Below are 14,314 nucleotides of genomic sequence, written 5' to 3'. Positions count from 1 at the left end.
GTCCGATCGGCTTCTTTTATTTGTATTATATTATAGAGACTTCGGGATCCCAGTGAGAGAAGAGGCGAATAATCCTGACCCTCCATCCGCGTGGGGGCCACTCTTTGTACGAGGGAGAAAGTTCAATCGACGGCTCGATTGCATTGACTGGACGGGTCCAGTAATGGAGAGGAGGATCCCGTGGCCTTTACCTTTCGCCTCGCTTCGCTTTTGGTTATTTTAAAGGCAAAGATTCGGAAGACGGGGGAGGACGAGAAAAGGAGGGCGAGAGGGGGTGAGAGAGAAGGGAGAGCTTGAATCTGGACCGTCGGATGGAACCGGTACTCGGATCTTAGCCGTCGATTAACGTTTCTCGTCGTGGCCCGCGGGTCCGGTGCTCGGACAGTCGAGCTCCGCCCCATTTTCCGGCCAGATCTCCGTCGCCGGGTGTCAGATCCACCCGATATCCCGGATCCGTCGCTCGTTTGGTTGGGGGGTGAGTTCTGCGCGAGATCTCCTCCTTATCTTCGTCTTCCTTTTTGGATCTTGCATCGACCTGTACGGTTCGCTAGACCGGACACTAGTCGGCTCTTGAAAAGCTTCTGCGGTTTTCTTCGTTTTCTCGTTCAGTTCTTGGGCATTATGAATGAACCTCATGGGTTGGAGTAGATTCATCGTTGGGAATGGTAGGGTTTTGGGTTCGATGTGGCTAGCTATTTTTTTTCCATCTGTTGTTATGTGATTAGATCTATTTTTTAGTACGAGAGTAATCACTACTTAGTTCATGCAATTTGTTGCAATTGCTTCATAATTTTCTCAAAAGCGTATCAATTACTTCTTTTGTTTCTTTCATATGGTAAAAAAAATCGATTTTTTCTCTTTATTTCCAAGAAAGATGGGTTTTTGAGGCCTTTGATTCTGCAACAACTTTGTAGCCGCTTTGGGGATAACAATTTGATGTTTTCTTGCTTCTATATTTCTCACTTCTTAAAGTATTTTCTGATGCCGATCATCACTCACTGTTCCCTTTCTCTTTGGGAATCTCACTGTTACGGCTTTGTCTTTCTGCAAATAGTTTGGGTTGTTCTCCGTTTGTTGCTTTTGTTGTACGCATGTACATGTATTGGAGCAAGAACATGAACAGATTGTTTGGTTTCGGCGAATAATTGCACGTCATGTTGGTAGTTTCCTGTACGTACGCTTCCTTGGATTTTCTTCGCTACTTACCATCAGTAACAACTAAAAAAAGGATTCTCCTTGCAAATTCTTGTATCTTTTTACCATAAACGATTTTTTCTCTGTTGTTGTTGAAATATATTGTTTCTGTTGTGCTCTTACCTTTTATCAGGTTTGGTAGATTATGGATGAATATAGAAAAATTGAAAGTTTAGTTACTTTTCCCCCTCCAACTGTTGTTGTGCTCTTACCTTTTACTAGGTTTTGTAGATTATGGATGAATATAAAAAAAATAAATGAAAGTTTAGTTACTTTTCCCCCTCCAACTATTAATTTATCAACCGTGGAAAAGAACTTTTTTTAGCATCATGTTAATTGACATGCAAAATAGTGTGTGTTATCTGTAAATTGGTTTAGATCTTGTTGTTTCTAATATCATAACAGTCTGATATTTTCTTTGACAGGTTTTGATTCTTTACATCAATCCTTAAGCAATGGCTTCCTCTCAGTAGGGGAGATCAGACCGTCTTTTTTGCTTTCATTCCTTGCTCGACACTGCTTTTAAGGAACTGGTTGTTTTCCAACATCCATTGCTCGCTTCATGGTCGATCGTGCACCATATCTTCTTCTCTCTGTAACTGCATCAGCCTCTGTGTTCGGCGTGCACCCAAGGGAGAAGAAGAGAAAGAGGAAGTCCATCCTACTTGCTTCTGCCTCTCACTTTGATAACCCAGCATCCTCCCCACTCCATGTCTCCTAACGTGGACAGCCCTGTTCAGACCCAGATGGCGGTTGCAGTCTTGAATCGCACCTTCAGCAGTGACTACCCTGGAAACCCCAAAAGTGAAGGAAAGCCAGGTGCACGGAGGCGTGTGTTTGTCCAGACAGAGACAGGCTTTGTCTTGGGCATTGAACTGGATCGCGAGGACAATGTCCACACTGTGAAAAGGAGATTACAGCTAGCTCTCAATGTGCCAACCGAGGAGAGTTCTCTCACATTTGGTGACCTCGTGTTGAAAAATGATCTTAGTGCTGTGCGAAATGATTCCCCATTGCTACTCACAAGGAATTTCCTGCACAGGAGTTCCTCCACTCCATGCCTATCACCGACTGGGAAGGACCTTCAGCAAAGGGATCAGAGTGGTCCAATTGAAATTTTAGGATGTTCAAGCCACTGTAATAAGATAAAACTACTTGTTAAGGATGCTGTGAAGGCTATTAACTGTGGTATTGATCCGATACCAGTTCACAGTGGGCTTGGTGGTGCATACTACTTCCGGAACAAAAAAGGTGTGAACATTGCCATTGTGAAGCCCACAGATGAGGAGCCATTTGCACCAAATAATCCAAAAGGGTTTGTTGGGAAATCCCTTGGGCAACCAGGGCTGAAAAGGTCTGTGCGAGTTGGTGAGACTGGGTTCAGGGAGGTTGCAGCGTACCTCCTGGACTATAATCACTTTGCCAATGTCCCTCCAACAGCCCTTATCAAGATCACACATTCAGTATTTCATGTGAATGAAGGCATTAATTGCAATGGTAGTACTAAATCTTACTGTACAAAGACAAATGTTGCCAGCAAGATTGCATCATTCCAGCAGTATATTTCTCATGACTTTGATGCTAGTGACCATGGAACCTCAAGCTTCTCTGTGGCGGCTGTCCACAAGATTGGGATACTTGATGTTAGAATCTTCAACACGGACAGGCACGCGGGAAACCTTTTGGTGAGGAAAATTGATGGTGGGGATGGTAAGTTTGAGGCTCAGATGGAATTAGTTCCTATAGATCATGGTCTCTGCTTGCCCGAGAATTTGGAGGATCCTTATTTTGAATGGATCCACTGGCCACAATCATCAATCCCTTTCTCCGAGGAAGAGCTTCAGTACATCGCCAACCTTGATCCAATGAGGGACTCCGAGATGCTTCGCATGGAGCTGCCTATGATCCGAGAAGCATGCCTTCGGGTGTTGGTCCTCTCAACAATTTTTCTCAAGGAAGCAGCTGCATTTGGATTTTGTCTAGCAGAGATTGGTGAGATGATGAGCAGGGAATTCAGAGGCATGGAAGAGGAGCCAAGCGAGCTGGAGGTTGTCTGCATAGAGGCAAGAAGGTTGGTGGCAGAAAGAGAAGTTTTTTCTCCTGAACCTGATAATGTAGATGATGATATGATACAGTTTGACATTGACTGTGAAGATGCTCATACAATGACGCCAAAAGCAGCACCATCCTGTAACTTTGGATTCAAGGGGGGCAGTTCCAGAAATCCATTTTCGAAGCTAGAGAGCTTGGAAGAGGATGTTGGTGATGACAACGAAGTTGGCAATGTTGAAAGAAGTTCTTGCTCCCTATCTGTTTGGGATCATCTTCCAAAAGTTTCAAAGTTATCCACATCATTGAAGGGTGTTCGCATTGCCGACAAAAGTCAGTGGTATCCAGCTGGTGTTCCAAAATTGAAGCTTTCAAGTAGTAAAACTAATATCGGTGGGAGCAGCAGGTTTAAGGGTGGGTACGGGAGTGCAAATGAGCAGCTTCCGGCAAGTGCTAGCTTCATGAAGCTGTCAGACATGGGAGAGTCAGAGTGGGCTGCATTCCTTGAGAAGTTCCAGGAGTTGCTGCAAAATGCATTCCATGGTCGGAAGTGTGGTGCTTCTGGCCTGAGGCAGAGGCAGAGGCTAGGCACTTCTTGCCAGTTTTGAGTAGGAGACAAATGGAAGATGCAACGTCTTGGTCGGTTGCTGTCATCGTCTTTTATGCTATCACCAGTAGTGCAGATAATGGTGAATGACAGATTTAGAATAAGATCATCGTGGGTCAAGGACATAGTTTGGGGATTCCGACTAAGGTGACCTTTCTTGTATGTTGAGGTTGCTACGTCTTTGTATGACTGTTACCATGGTATTCAAGTGTCTTTTATTCGAAACAGATGGCCTTCGTAGCGTACCTGTCTCGTACTAAATGCCATTTTGGAAGATAGGAATAGGTAAATAAGTATTTTAAAATCAATAGTTTTAGTGCAAGACGATGATGATTGTTTAATGTGTTGCTAGGCAGATTGTTCATGTTTCTTTAGGTTTATAATGTGATGCTACATCATCAGTGGGTTTCCAACAATGACAGTGCCGTTCATATATAGACTCAAAGGCTTCAAATCTGCAACCGAGGGAAGGTGAGTCCGGGCTGCTTTGCTTCCAGGTTGTGAAAAAGACAATTCTTGGTTAAGTGAGTTTCCAAAATCTTAAATTTGTATTTCTTTTAAACTAGATTTCCTGCATCAGATTTTGCATTTATTACATATGTGAACCACATCTTTCTCAAATGACTTTGGTCATGATACCATTTGGTCAATCCTGTAAATGTTAATTTGAAGACTTTATTTTTCCATGGATTTCATGTAAACAGGGGATCATTTGTTTCCAAAGGAAGATGAATCATCTTCAATTCAAGTGCATAATCCAGGTTTCCCTCAATTTCTATATTTGCTGTGAGCTTGGATTTAAGTGTTTCCATGAATTCCTAGAAAGCATTCTATTGTATACAACCTTCTGGAACTGAGGTTATCATGGAAATCAGGAAACCTAATTTGCTATGAAGAATCTATGACCACTTCTTGCAGAAGGCACTGAAAGCATAAAGTAGCTTTGTGTCATACTTGTTTAATCTTCTTGCCAATGCCTTCTTCACTGTCACTCTCATCTGAGACATTGCAATTAAATTTAGGGTTACCATGGTCAGAACGATTCAGTCTCGAGCAGTGTCAACACCTCCCAATCACACTTCAACTGTTTGGAAGATCTTACAGGGGTGATGTATCTCCCATTTTATACTTCACCAGTATCAATAGATTCTATGCATAATGAATTAAGTATCTATTTTATGTCATATACTGATTCATATGAAGTCACTCTATCAGCATCCTATGCCACTGCTGATCTCTCAATGCAACTCTGAACAGTAGTCTCCAACTGGGTTTACATATGTATCAATAGTTATCAACCTTAAAAATATGAAGATATGGCAAAGATGGAGTTGATGGAGCTCAACATGTCAAATTTCTGCAAGAACAGTTCATCTCAGCTGAAGGCCAGCAACTTTGGTATCAACTCTGGTAATTACTTGATGTCAGTTCGATAGCCAAAAGAATGGATTGAACAAGTTGAACATCTGTATAAGAGATTGAAAGTTTTACTATCATTGTCTTCAAGAATCAACACAAAGCAGTTATCCATGATGGTACTCATATCTATGGAATCTTAAAACTCTCTGATTGTGATATAACACTAAGCTTAATAAGATCTAAGCTTCACAGTACTGCTATTTCCAACACCAAAGTGAAAGCAATCTCATGCTAATCACTCTAAACTTTGCAGAAGAAAAGGAGGAAGAAGAAGAAGAAGAACACTCTGCTGTCAATCCTACTGGTCACATAGCCAAGTTAGAGAGGCCCCATGATCTCTCTGCAAGTCTCACACAGTCACCAAACCGGAAGCAGTCGACGAGATGATCCATGGCTATTCCTGCAGCTTGCATGAAGGAGTAGACGATCACCGGCCCGACGAGGCGAAACCCCCTTCTCACCAAATCCTTGCTGATGGCTTCCGATTTCGGCGTCCTCAGAGGAACAATTCTCGGATACTTGTATCTGTTCACCATGGGCTTGCGGTTCACATGACCCCATATGTACGCACTGAAGGATCCAAATTCCTTGGCCACCTGCGGAAAGAAGAAGAAGAAGAATCAACACACAAATGGATTGAAATGATTACTGTCGTCGAGTGTTTCATCTGTGTGTCAGATTTTTAGCTTGCTAATGGAGGACGATTTGTGCTACTCTTATGACGGCGCTCACCCTTTGCATGCACTTGGCATTGTCTACGATGCATCTCACCCTACACTCTGCCAGCATGAGCTCCTTGTTGGAACTTATTTCCATGATCTCCTTCTCCTCCATCTTGGCAACCAGAATGTGATCGAACGCTGCAAATGCCTCCCTGCATCAATCAAATGTTCATCAGCAATCGCATGGGAGAAGGCAACGAACATGAGATCACAGATTAGACTCGTCGAGTGGAGACCTGAACATCTCTCTTCTCTTCAGAATCTCAGTCCAGCTGTGATCGATGAGCATTCCACACATCGCAAGCAGCTCAAAGAGCTGACTGTAAACGATCACATCTAATCAATATTTCGGCTCTTAAGTCCACAAAAGATTTGCAGATGTTGAGGTTAGAATGCTTACTTGTCGTCGTAAACTGGGACACCCCAACACTCATCATGGAACGAAACATACACTTCATCTGCCGATAGAACACGCAATTTGGAATTATAAGTTTGTAAGATCATGAACATTTCATGTTATAGGTGGATTGGATTGATGGTAGCTTACCACTGGATTGGGTAATCCAATTACACCTCTTCAAACTCCCAGGCTCGGCACACTCCACCTCCTTGTTGAGTTCATCATCCGCCGAAGCTTCCCTGCCTTCCGAAGACCCTAACCTATCGAGTCCCAGTGTTCCCTTGCCGATGACACCAGCTAAGAGCTCCGAGTTCTCCCAGGAGCTGAAGAGCTTGTGGACCGACACCGGGATCTTGGGGTCCCAACTGGACATGGAACTGTTGAGGGAAGATGCATTTGAATTCTGCGACAGGGAAAGAGACGAGAGGCTAAGAATCGAGCAACTCTTCTGAATGCCGAGCGGGTACACTCTCTGTAGGTGCCTCGACAGCGAGCTCTTCCCTTGCGAACTCCGCATCGGACTTCTCTCCAACACATGCCTTCCCATTCTTCCAGCTCTTGACAAGAATCTTGCAATTGAATCGGCTGAACATGGGATGTTTCATTGCAACTCTGCTGTTAAGGGTGTGTGTATAAATGGGTTGGGATCAGGTGCCATGTCCTGCTCTGGTTCGGTAGGACATGGACTTCGTGGTAGATCAGTGAAAGCTTCTTTGGCTCTTCATGAAAGTGCCAAGGAGCCTTTAATCTGCTGATATGCATTCCCAGCAACCATTAATCTGCATGAAAGTTCTAATTCTGTTCTTTCATGTGATGAGTTATCGATGCTCAAGCAACAAGAAACCATGCGATGGGATCACTCCTCTCATCACCGGCAAAATGGTCACTGGTTTGCGTGTAGGTCCGAGTTCTGCAAGCTTAAACTCTACTTCAGGACTCAATGCGTGACCTGCTGCCTCGACTGACAAGGATTTACTATCTCTCTTCCTTTGCCGCACAATGTGGTGAGCTTTTCACATCGACTCATTCGAGGCCAAAACAAGAAGAATCTTCTTCGCTGTTCTCACTGCAAAGAATGCAAGAACAGGAAGAGCACCTTCGTCAACAACATCATCTATTCCCTTCACACGCATTTCGTCGAACATTTGGGAACACAGTATAAATTACAATGAAATATTATGTTAACATTATAGCACAATAAAAAATATTATAACATAATACTTTTATACTATATTATAGTATTTTTTTGATATTATTAAAACATAATACAAAAAAATTGTGACTAGATTATTATTTTCTTTGAGTAATCCAAGAAAAAGAATAGAGAATGCTTCCAATACAAGTGTAGAAGATGATGAATATTACATCCTTTTGCCATCATTTACACTGCAAAACCTCTGACCAGTTTTCGCCCCCCTTCCACTCTAAGCAAAGCTACACCGGAAGGCCCAGCAGCAGCTCAGATGCTGCCATCTTGATGCCACCTCTCCACCCTCTTTTCGTTTCTCCTCTCTCTCGTATATCTTCTTCCTCTCATGTATCCTTCATCGTCATCTCTTCCCCGACCAAAGCTAAGTCTCCATCGGTTGCAGACACAATGGCAGGGAACAGCCTGTCGCCGGAGGTGTGGATGCTGCTGCTGGTGGCGGCCGCGTCCGCTCACGCAGCGTCCTCGGCCAAGCCGAAGGTCTGCGACAAGGGGTGGGAGTGCAAGGCGAGCGTGTACTGCTGCAACGAGACCATCTCGGACTTCTTCCAGGTGTACCAGTTCGAGGACCTCTTCAGCAAGCGCAACGCCCCAGTCGCCCAGGCCGTCGGCTTCTGGGACTACCACTCCTTCATCACCGCGGCCGCCGTGTACGAGCCGCTCGGCTTCGGCACCACCGGCGGCAAGCAGATGCAGATGAAAGAGGTCGCCGCCTTCCTCGGCCACGTCGGCAGCAAGACATCATGCACGAACTCATCCACCCCGCCGAACCCTTCTGTGCTCTTCTTTCTCTGCTCTGACTTGCCTATGGCCGGCTTGCCTCTCTTGCAGGTGGATATGGCGTTGCGACCGGTGGTCCGCTCGCATGGGGGTTGTGCTACAAGCGTGAGATGAGCCCGAGCCAGTCCTACTGCGACCAAAGCTACGACTACCCATGCACGCCCGGAGTCGATTACTACGGCCGCGGTGCTCTGCCCGTTTACTGGTACCTCCAAGCGTTCGTGTTCCCGTGCTGCAGTTGACGATCGCCAACTGTTTGATCCTATGTCCATGATACCCAGGAACTACAACTACGGAGCCATCGGGGACGGATTGAAGGTTGATCTCCTCAACCATCCCGAGTATCTCGAGCAGAATGCCACCCTAGCTTTCCAAGCTGCGATCTACAGGTGGATGACGCCCATGAAGAAGAAGAAGAAGCAGCCTTCCGCCCACGATGTGTTTGTGGGAAAGTGGAAGCCCACCAAGAACGACACATTGGCGAAAAGGCTGCCTGGATTCGGAGCTACAATGAACGTTCTCTACGGGGATTTGGTCTGTGGTCAGGGCTCCATCGATGCCATGAACAACATCATATCCCATTACCAGTATTACCTCGACCTGATGGGCATCGGCCGCCAGTCCTCCGGCGATAATTTGGATTGCGCAGAGCAAGAGGCCTTCGATCCTTCTACCGCATCCTCCACATCGTCCCCCACGGCGGCCAGTACTTGACATCATTTCGAGTGATCGATCATCTTTCTCCCAAGTGCCGAGAACACTTCTTCTACGTAACGATGTGACATTCATGAATTTGTATGAGAAATATAATGACAATATTGCAAGTAAATGTTCAGTAAAGATATAATGATCATATTAGCTAAATCCATGAGATCAGAATGACCGAAATCTTATCTGCTGCCCACTAACCCATATAAAATGGACAAAGGCAGATTGATGGTTGACATTTTCTTCAACCAAGTAATGGTGAGCTCATGCTCTTTTATGGTTGGGAAGGTCGCAGTTCTCTTAAACTGAAAGAACAAGTCAAATGCCTGTTAATTTCCTGTGATGAGGATCGAAGACAGCTTCAAATTATACCGAGTCTTGAGATTTGTTCCATCAAGACAGGAAGGATCTGAAGAGCTCCTCACTGAGCAAAGAAAGATTCTGGTGAAAGTCCAAGATCTATATGTTAGATTTCTCTTGATTCTGACTGAATAGTATTAGAATGACCTTCCTCCTATAGATCTACTTCAACAGCTTTTGACCTGGCAATTTTGGTCCGGAGATTACATGTTCAAAGTTGATTCTGAGAAGCAAAATATAAATCACAAGACCAAGTAAAATAAGCAACAAGAAGACAAGAACATTAGCAGAGGGAAATGGAGAACATGAATGGAGCAGAAGTTTGCATGCACGTTTGCGTCTCTTTTGCTCAACTGAAATCCATATGTAATGCTGTGCCCTGGCAAGATGAAAGCACGGTTGACATAATTTATAGCAGAATGGAATTCATAGCTGCATCTAAAGTCAACCCACTCAAATCCAGTTGTAAATATTTTGCTGCATCCTAAGCTGGAAAAAGTATTTCTGACTGATTCAACATGGACTTCCTCCTAAAACCTTGCTGCAGATGCATTCAGAACTGAGATTGGGTGAGGAGCAGTTTGGTTCTTCTACAGGAGGAACAGAGTCTGCAAGTGCCAATTCCTTTCTTCACAGATTGCCAGTATCAACCCTTTCGGTATAAATAAATTGAATGTCTGTATGTATCTCTAATCTCTCATTTCTGTGCTTTGTTTGCACTGTTTTGCAGTCTTATAATAGCTCACGAACAGATTGTGCATCAAAAGACACAACAAGTATATATCCAACAGCAGACACTTCATATCGTAAAAGATTCATGTGGAAATGCTTAATATGGAGTCAGATAAAAAGAAAACCGTAATCTAGTGTTCAGAGTTTTATCCATTTATTGTTTCTTTCTTCCTCTTTCCTTCTTCTTCTTTTCTGTTCTATATGAATTGTGTATTGATTGCTAAAGCTTCAAAAGTTAGTGTTAAAGCTGTTACCTTAGTAATCAATGCATATTACAAAACATGAGCCACATATATATGTTCTTGAAACACTTTTTTCCTGTGACAAAGGACAGGAGCTTGTTTCATGCATCAGTTCTCTTTCATATGTCCTTAGATCAATGTCCTTTACATGTGATTCATCATAATTATGATCATCATCACTGATTAGTCTCGGAGCTTCACCGCTACCCTTCATGATATGAAAAGTTTCAAGTAACTTTGGATTGAGCTGCACATGTTGAAGTACAGAAGTTTTGGATTTCCAAGCTTTTGTTAGATTTCAGGGGTATCATCTTCAATTTTCACTTACAGTACTCTCTTGAAGTAGTTTTGCTAGAGTGCAATATGTCACAACAAATAATTGTATCTTCTCTAAGATCTCTATTTCCCAACTATTATTTTCTATCAGAGATATGTCATCAGTTGCTACTGAGGATGCTGAGCATAATAATTCCATGGAGCTGGGAAGCCCTCCCCATGTCACCTCTCCTCCTATTTCAGAGTCAAAGCAAGCAGGAAATACTCCTCCAAGTAGATCTGATTTCCTACTGTCTTTGTCGACTAAAGTCGATATCGCAACAGAGCTTGTTGCAAAATGCAGCAATGGAGCTCAGGCAGTCCCGGATGATGAGGTCAACAGCTTCATCAAACAGCTTGAGGGAGTGATCAGAAGCATGGCAGATGACCTTAGAGACATACCACTGTCCATGGAATCACTCTCGGGAGAGATGATACATGTTGGCCTACAGATAAATGGGCAATGTGACACAGATCAAAACAAGCTGGAAAATGCATTCACACCAAGAATGGAAATGAGGGAAGGGACAAGTTCGGTTTCAGAATCTCAAAGGGAGAACAAAAGTGGTGATATGCCCCCTATGGCAAATTATCTTCTAGGGATGTATGATGGCACACAGAGAAATGATCGCCAATCCTCCAACATTCTTCCACATTTAGCAGACACTCTGCAACCTGCATACCAGAGCTTCTTCTGTCCATTAACCAAGAAAATAATGGATGATCCTGTCACCATAGAAAGTGGGCTAACCTATGATAGAGAAGCTATAGCTGAGTGGTTTGAGAGGTCCATAGATGTTTCAGAAAACATAGTTTGTCCAGTCACAAGGATGGATGTAAAGGAAGCAGCTTTAAGCAGCAATGTAGCATTGAGGAACACCATAAAAGAGTGGAAGGAAAGAAATGAGGCAACAAGGATAAGGATTGCCAGCAGTGCCTTATCATTAGCTACTTCAGAAGCCATGATTTTGGATGCAATAAAAGAGCTGCAATTTCTGAGTCAAAGCAGAAGATTCAACAAGGAGCAGATGCACACCATAGGAATCACAGGGCTACTCACACAGTTTCTGCAGCATGAGAGCATGACCGTGCGCTGTGAGGCGTTGGAACTTCTACGTGTACTAGCTGAGGATGAAGATGGAAAGGTTGGCTGTCTTCTCCCTCTCATCTACTTGTTCTTGTTCTTTTGAAGAGTTTGGTTGGTGGCTAGCATCTCCCCTGCATCGAATCTGTTGTTTTCGGTTGATGAAATGCAGATTGTGCTTAATCTTGATCATATTTGCAGGTTATCATTGCGAGGACAAGAGCCCTCACAAGAACAATCAAGATGATGTCTAGCTATAGTTCTCCAGAAAGGCATGCAGCTGTTTCATTCTTATTAGAACTCTCAAAATCCGAACTGTTCTTGGAGAAAATTGGGCGCACTCCCGGAGGTATTCTTATTCTCATCACGATGAAATATAACAAGGATGCTGATCCTTTCGCAGCAGAAAGAGCAGAGGAAGCTCTGAAGAACTTGGAGAAATTGCCAAAGAACATCAAATGCATGGCAGAAAATGGTTTTGTGGAACCCCTTTTGGACCATCTCATTGACGGTAGATTAACAATAGTCTCATAGTATCTCAGTTCGACAAATTTCTTTGGCTTTCCTGATCACACTGTATTGCATCAACACAGGTACAGAGGAGGTGCAAACGGAGATGGTGAGCTACCTCGGAGAGATAGTTCTTGAGCATGACATGAAAACTTATGTTGCAGAGAGAGCCTCCAATGCTCTGATCAAGATGGTCAATGGCGGGAGCTCTGTTATCAGGAAGGAAGCATTTAGAGCTCTGGTTCAGATTTCATCCCACCCCCCGAACGGCAAGATGCTTTTAGATGCAGGCGTTGTCCCGATCATGATCGAAGAGATATTTGCTCGCAGAATCCAGAACGAGCCCTTGGAATCCAAGGAAGAGGCTGCTGCAATCCTTGCCAATATCCTCGAATCAGATCTTGACATGGACAAGATACAGGTGAACAAGCATGGCCACACCATCACCTCGCACTACTCCATCTACAACATCGTCCACCTGCTGAAGTACTCCACGCAGCAAGAACTGAACGTGAACCTCGTCAAGATCTTGCTTTTCCTGACCAAACTCCCAAAACCTCTGGCCACAGTCGTTTCAGTGATCAAGGAGATCGAGGTACACCAGGGCATCATCGAGTTCCTCAATTCTCCAATGGAGGAACTCGCTACTGTCGCTGCCAAGATGCTCATCGTTCTTGCATCCCATATGGGCCACACGATCGCAGCCGGTCTCTGCAAGATTCAGGGACAGCCGGAGGGCCTCGTCAAGAACTACGACACCGATCGGATGACAGAGAGGCAAGCAGTGTCGGTGAATCTGATCGCGAAGATCCCGCACCAGAACGCACCACTCAATCTAGCTCTCCTCCATCAAGGCACAGTGCCCATCATCCTTAGCAGGATACAAGAGATCCTGCGAGGCGAGGTACGAGCCACCGGCTCCAGGTACACAGGCTACTACCTCGAGGGTCTGGTGGGCGTTCTTGTGAGGTTCACTACCAGTCTGTTCGATCAGGAGATCCTATACATGGCTCTCTCTCGGAACTTGACATCGGTGTTCACGGATCTGCTGGTGAGGACAGGGGGAAGCAGTGAAGTCCAGAGGTTAGCAGCTGTTGGGCTTCAGAACCTCTCTTCCCAGTCTGCAAGACTGTCAAGGCCGCCCGCAGATATCAAGAAGTCCACCAAGATGAGCTTCTTCGCCAAATCCGTTTCAGGGTCGCAGAGAGATGGGAGGATGACGCTGCTGTGCTGCCCAACGCACAGGGGTGTCTGCTCCTCGTCCACCACCTTCTGTTTACTGGAGTCGAGGGCTGCGGAGAGGCTGCTGGGTTGCCTGGAAAGCGAGAGTCCAGAGGTTGTGGAGGCAGCACTGTCGGCAATCATTACACTGTTGGATGACGGTGTGGACGCGGAGGGAAGCGTGAGGGCACTGAGTGAGCTCGGTGCAGTGAGGAGTGTGTTGGGGGTGTTGAAGGTGCACAGGGAGGAAGGGGTGCTGCAGAGAGCTCTATGGTTGGTGGAGCGGTTCCTGGAGAAGGGAGGGGATAAGTTATCCAGGGAAGTCTCCCATGACAAGGTACTAACCACTGTGCTGGTATCTGCTTTCCATAGAGGAGATGGCAACACCAAGAAGATGGCTGAGAACATACTGAGGCATCTGCATAGGATCCTTAATTTCTCTACTAATAGTTTTGTTATGTGAGATCTATGTACAATTTACACATGAAAACTTGATATATTGTGATTGGGAAGAGAGACATATGTCTTGTTCGATATGTTTGACTCCACCAAGATGATGCGAAGAGATGAAAGAATGGGTGGTTTGCTCTTAGCTTCCCTGTAACGGTGGAAGAATCACTTAATTGATATCCAGTCTAATAATCACTTAATTAATATGATATTTAGTATTTAATCCTCTCACTCTTAAAGCGAGGATGTGGGTTCGAGTCACTTCCAGTGAGTCCGGTTCATCTGCAACTCGCCCGAGTCAGATCGGTTGGCTC

The 14,314-nt window shown here is 44.6% G+C and overlaps 4 protein-coding genes across 7 annotated transcripts; 3 read left to right on the top strand and 1 right to left on the bottom strand.

The window, feature by feature from the left end:
- Window positions 1–231: 231 nt before the first annotated feature.
- On the top strand, window positions 232–4,160 carry LOC103977486 (phosphatidylinositol 4-kinase gamma 7). 3 transcript variants are annotated; one of them, XM_009393009.3, is made up of 2 exons: window positions 232–475; window positions 1,620–4,160. In XM_009393009.3, the coding sequence occupies exon 2, from the start codon at window positions 1,905–1,907 to the stop codon at window positions 3,849–3,851; it is 1,947 nt and encodes a 648-aa protein (XP_009391284.2). In that variant the 5' UTR covers window positions 232–475; window positions 1,620–1,904; the 3' UTR covers window positions 3,852–4,160. The 3 variants fall into 3 exon arrangements, with proteins under 3 accessions (XP_009391284.2, XP_009391285.2, XP_064954541.1); XM_009393010.3 differs by having other exon boundaries at window positions 1,600–4,160; XM_065098469.1 differs by lacking the exon at window positions 232–475 and adding an exon at window positions 514–665.
- A 1,238-nt stretch (window positions 4,161–5,398) lies between these two features.
- On the bottom strand, window positions 5,399–6,988 carry LOC103977485 (uncharacterized). Its single transcript, XM_009393008.3, has 5 exons — window positions 6,539–6,988; window positions 6,392–6,449; window positions 6,228–6,311; window positions 6,002–6,143; window positions 5,399–5,865 (listed from the first exon to the last, which is right to left on the bottom strand). The coding sequence occupies exons 1-5, from the start codon at window positions 6,936–6,938 to the stop codon at window positions 5,575–5,577; spliced, it is 975 nt and encodes a 324-aa protein (XP_009391283.2). The 5' UTR covers window positions 6,939–6,988; the 3' UTR covers window positions 5,399–5,574.
- Window positions 6,989–7,754: 766 nt separating this feature from the next.
- Window positions 7,755–9,207, top strand: LOC103977483 (chitinase-like protein 1). Of its 2 annotated transcripts, XM_009393006.3 has the most exons (4): window positions 7,755–7,908; window positions 7,984–8,343; window positions 8,430–8,583; window positions 8,660–9,207. In XM_009393006.3, the coding sequence occupies exons 1-4, from the start codon at window positions 7,869–7,871 to the stop codon at window positions 9,090–9,092; spliced, it is 987 nt and encodes a 328-aa protein (XP_009391281.2). In that variant the 5' UTR covers window positions 7,755–7,868; the 3' UTR covers window positions 9,093–9,207. The 2 variants fall into 2 exon arrangements, with proteins under 2 accessions (XP_009391281.2, XP_009391282.2); XM_009393007.3 differs by lacking the exon at window positions 7,755–7,908 and having other exon boundaries at window positions 7,935–8,343.
- A 151-nt stretch (window positions 9,208–9,358) lies between these two features.
- Window positions 9,359–14,121, top strand: LOC103977482 (putative U-box domain-containing protein 42). The gene is made up of 4 exons (XM_009393005.3): window positions 9,359–10,125; window positions 10,848–11,880; window positions 12,021–12,330; window positions 12,413–14,121. The coding sequence occupies exons 2-4, from the start codon at window positions 10,852–10,854 to the stop codon at window positions 14,011–14,013; spliced, it is 2,940 nt and encodes a 979-aa protein (XP_009391280.2). The 5' UTR covers window positions 9,359–10,125; window positions 10,848–10,851; the 3' UTR covers window positions 14,014–14,121.
- The last annotated feature ends 193 nt before the right edge of the window (window positions 14,122–14,314 follow it).

The sequence above is a fragment of the Musa acuminata genome, chromosome BXJ2-3, assembly GCF_036884655.1.
Source record: "Musa acuminata AAA Group cultivar baxijiao chromosome BXJ2-3, Cavendish_Baxijiao_AAA, whole genome shotgun sequence".
In the NCBI taxonomy this organism is placed as follows: Eukaryota; Viridiplantae; Streptophyta; class Magnoliopsida; order Zingiberales; family Musaceae; genus Musa; species Musa acuminata.
The sequence above is the reverse complement of the archived record's forward strand: the minus strand, read 5'-3'. Positions and strand labels throughout refer to the sequence as shown.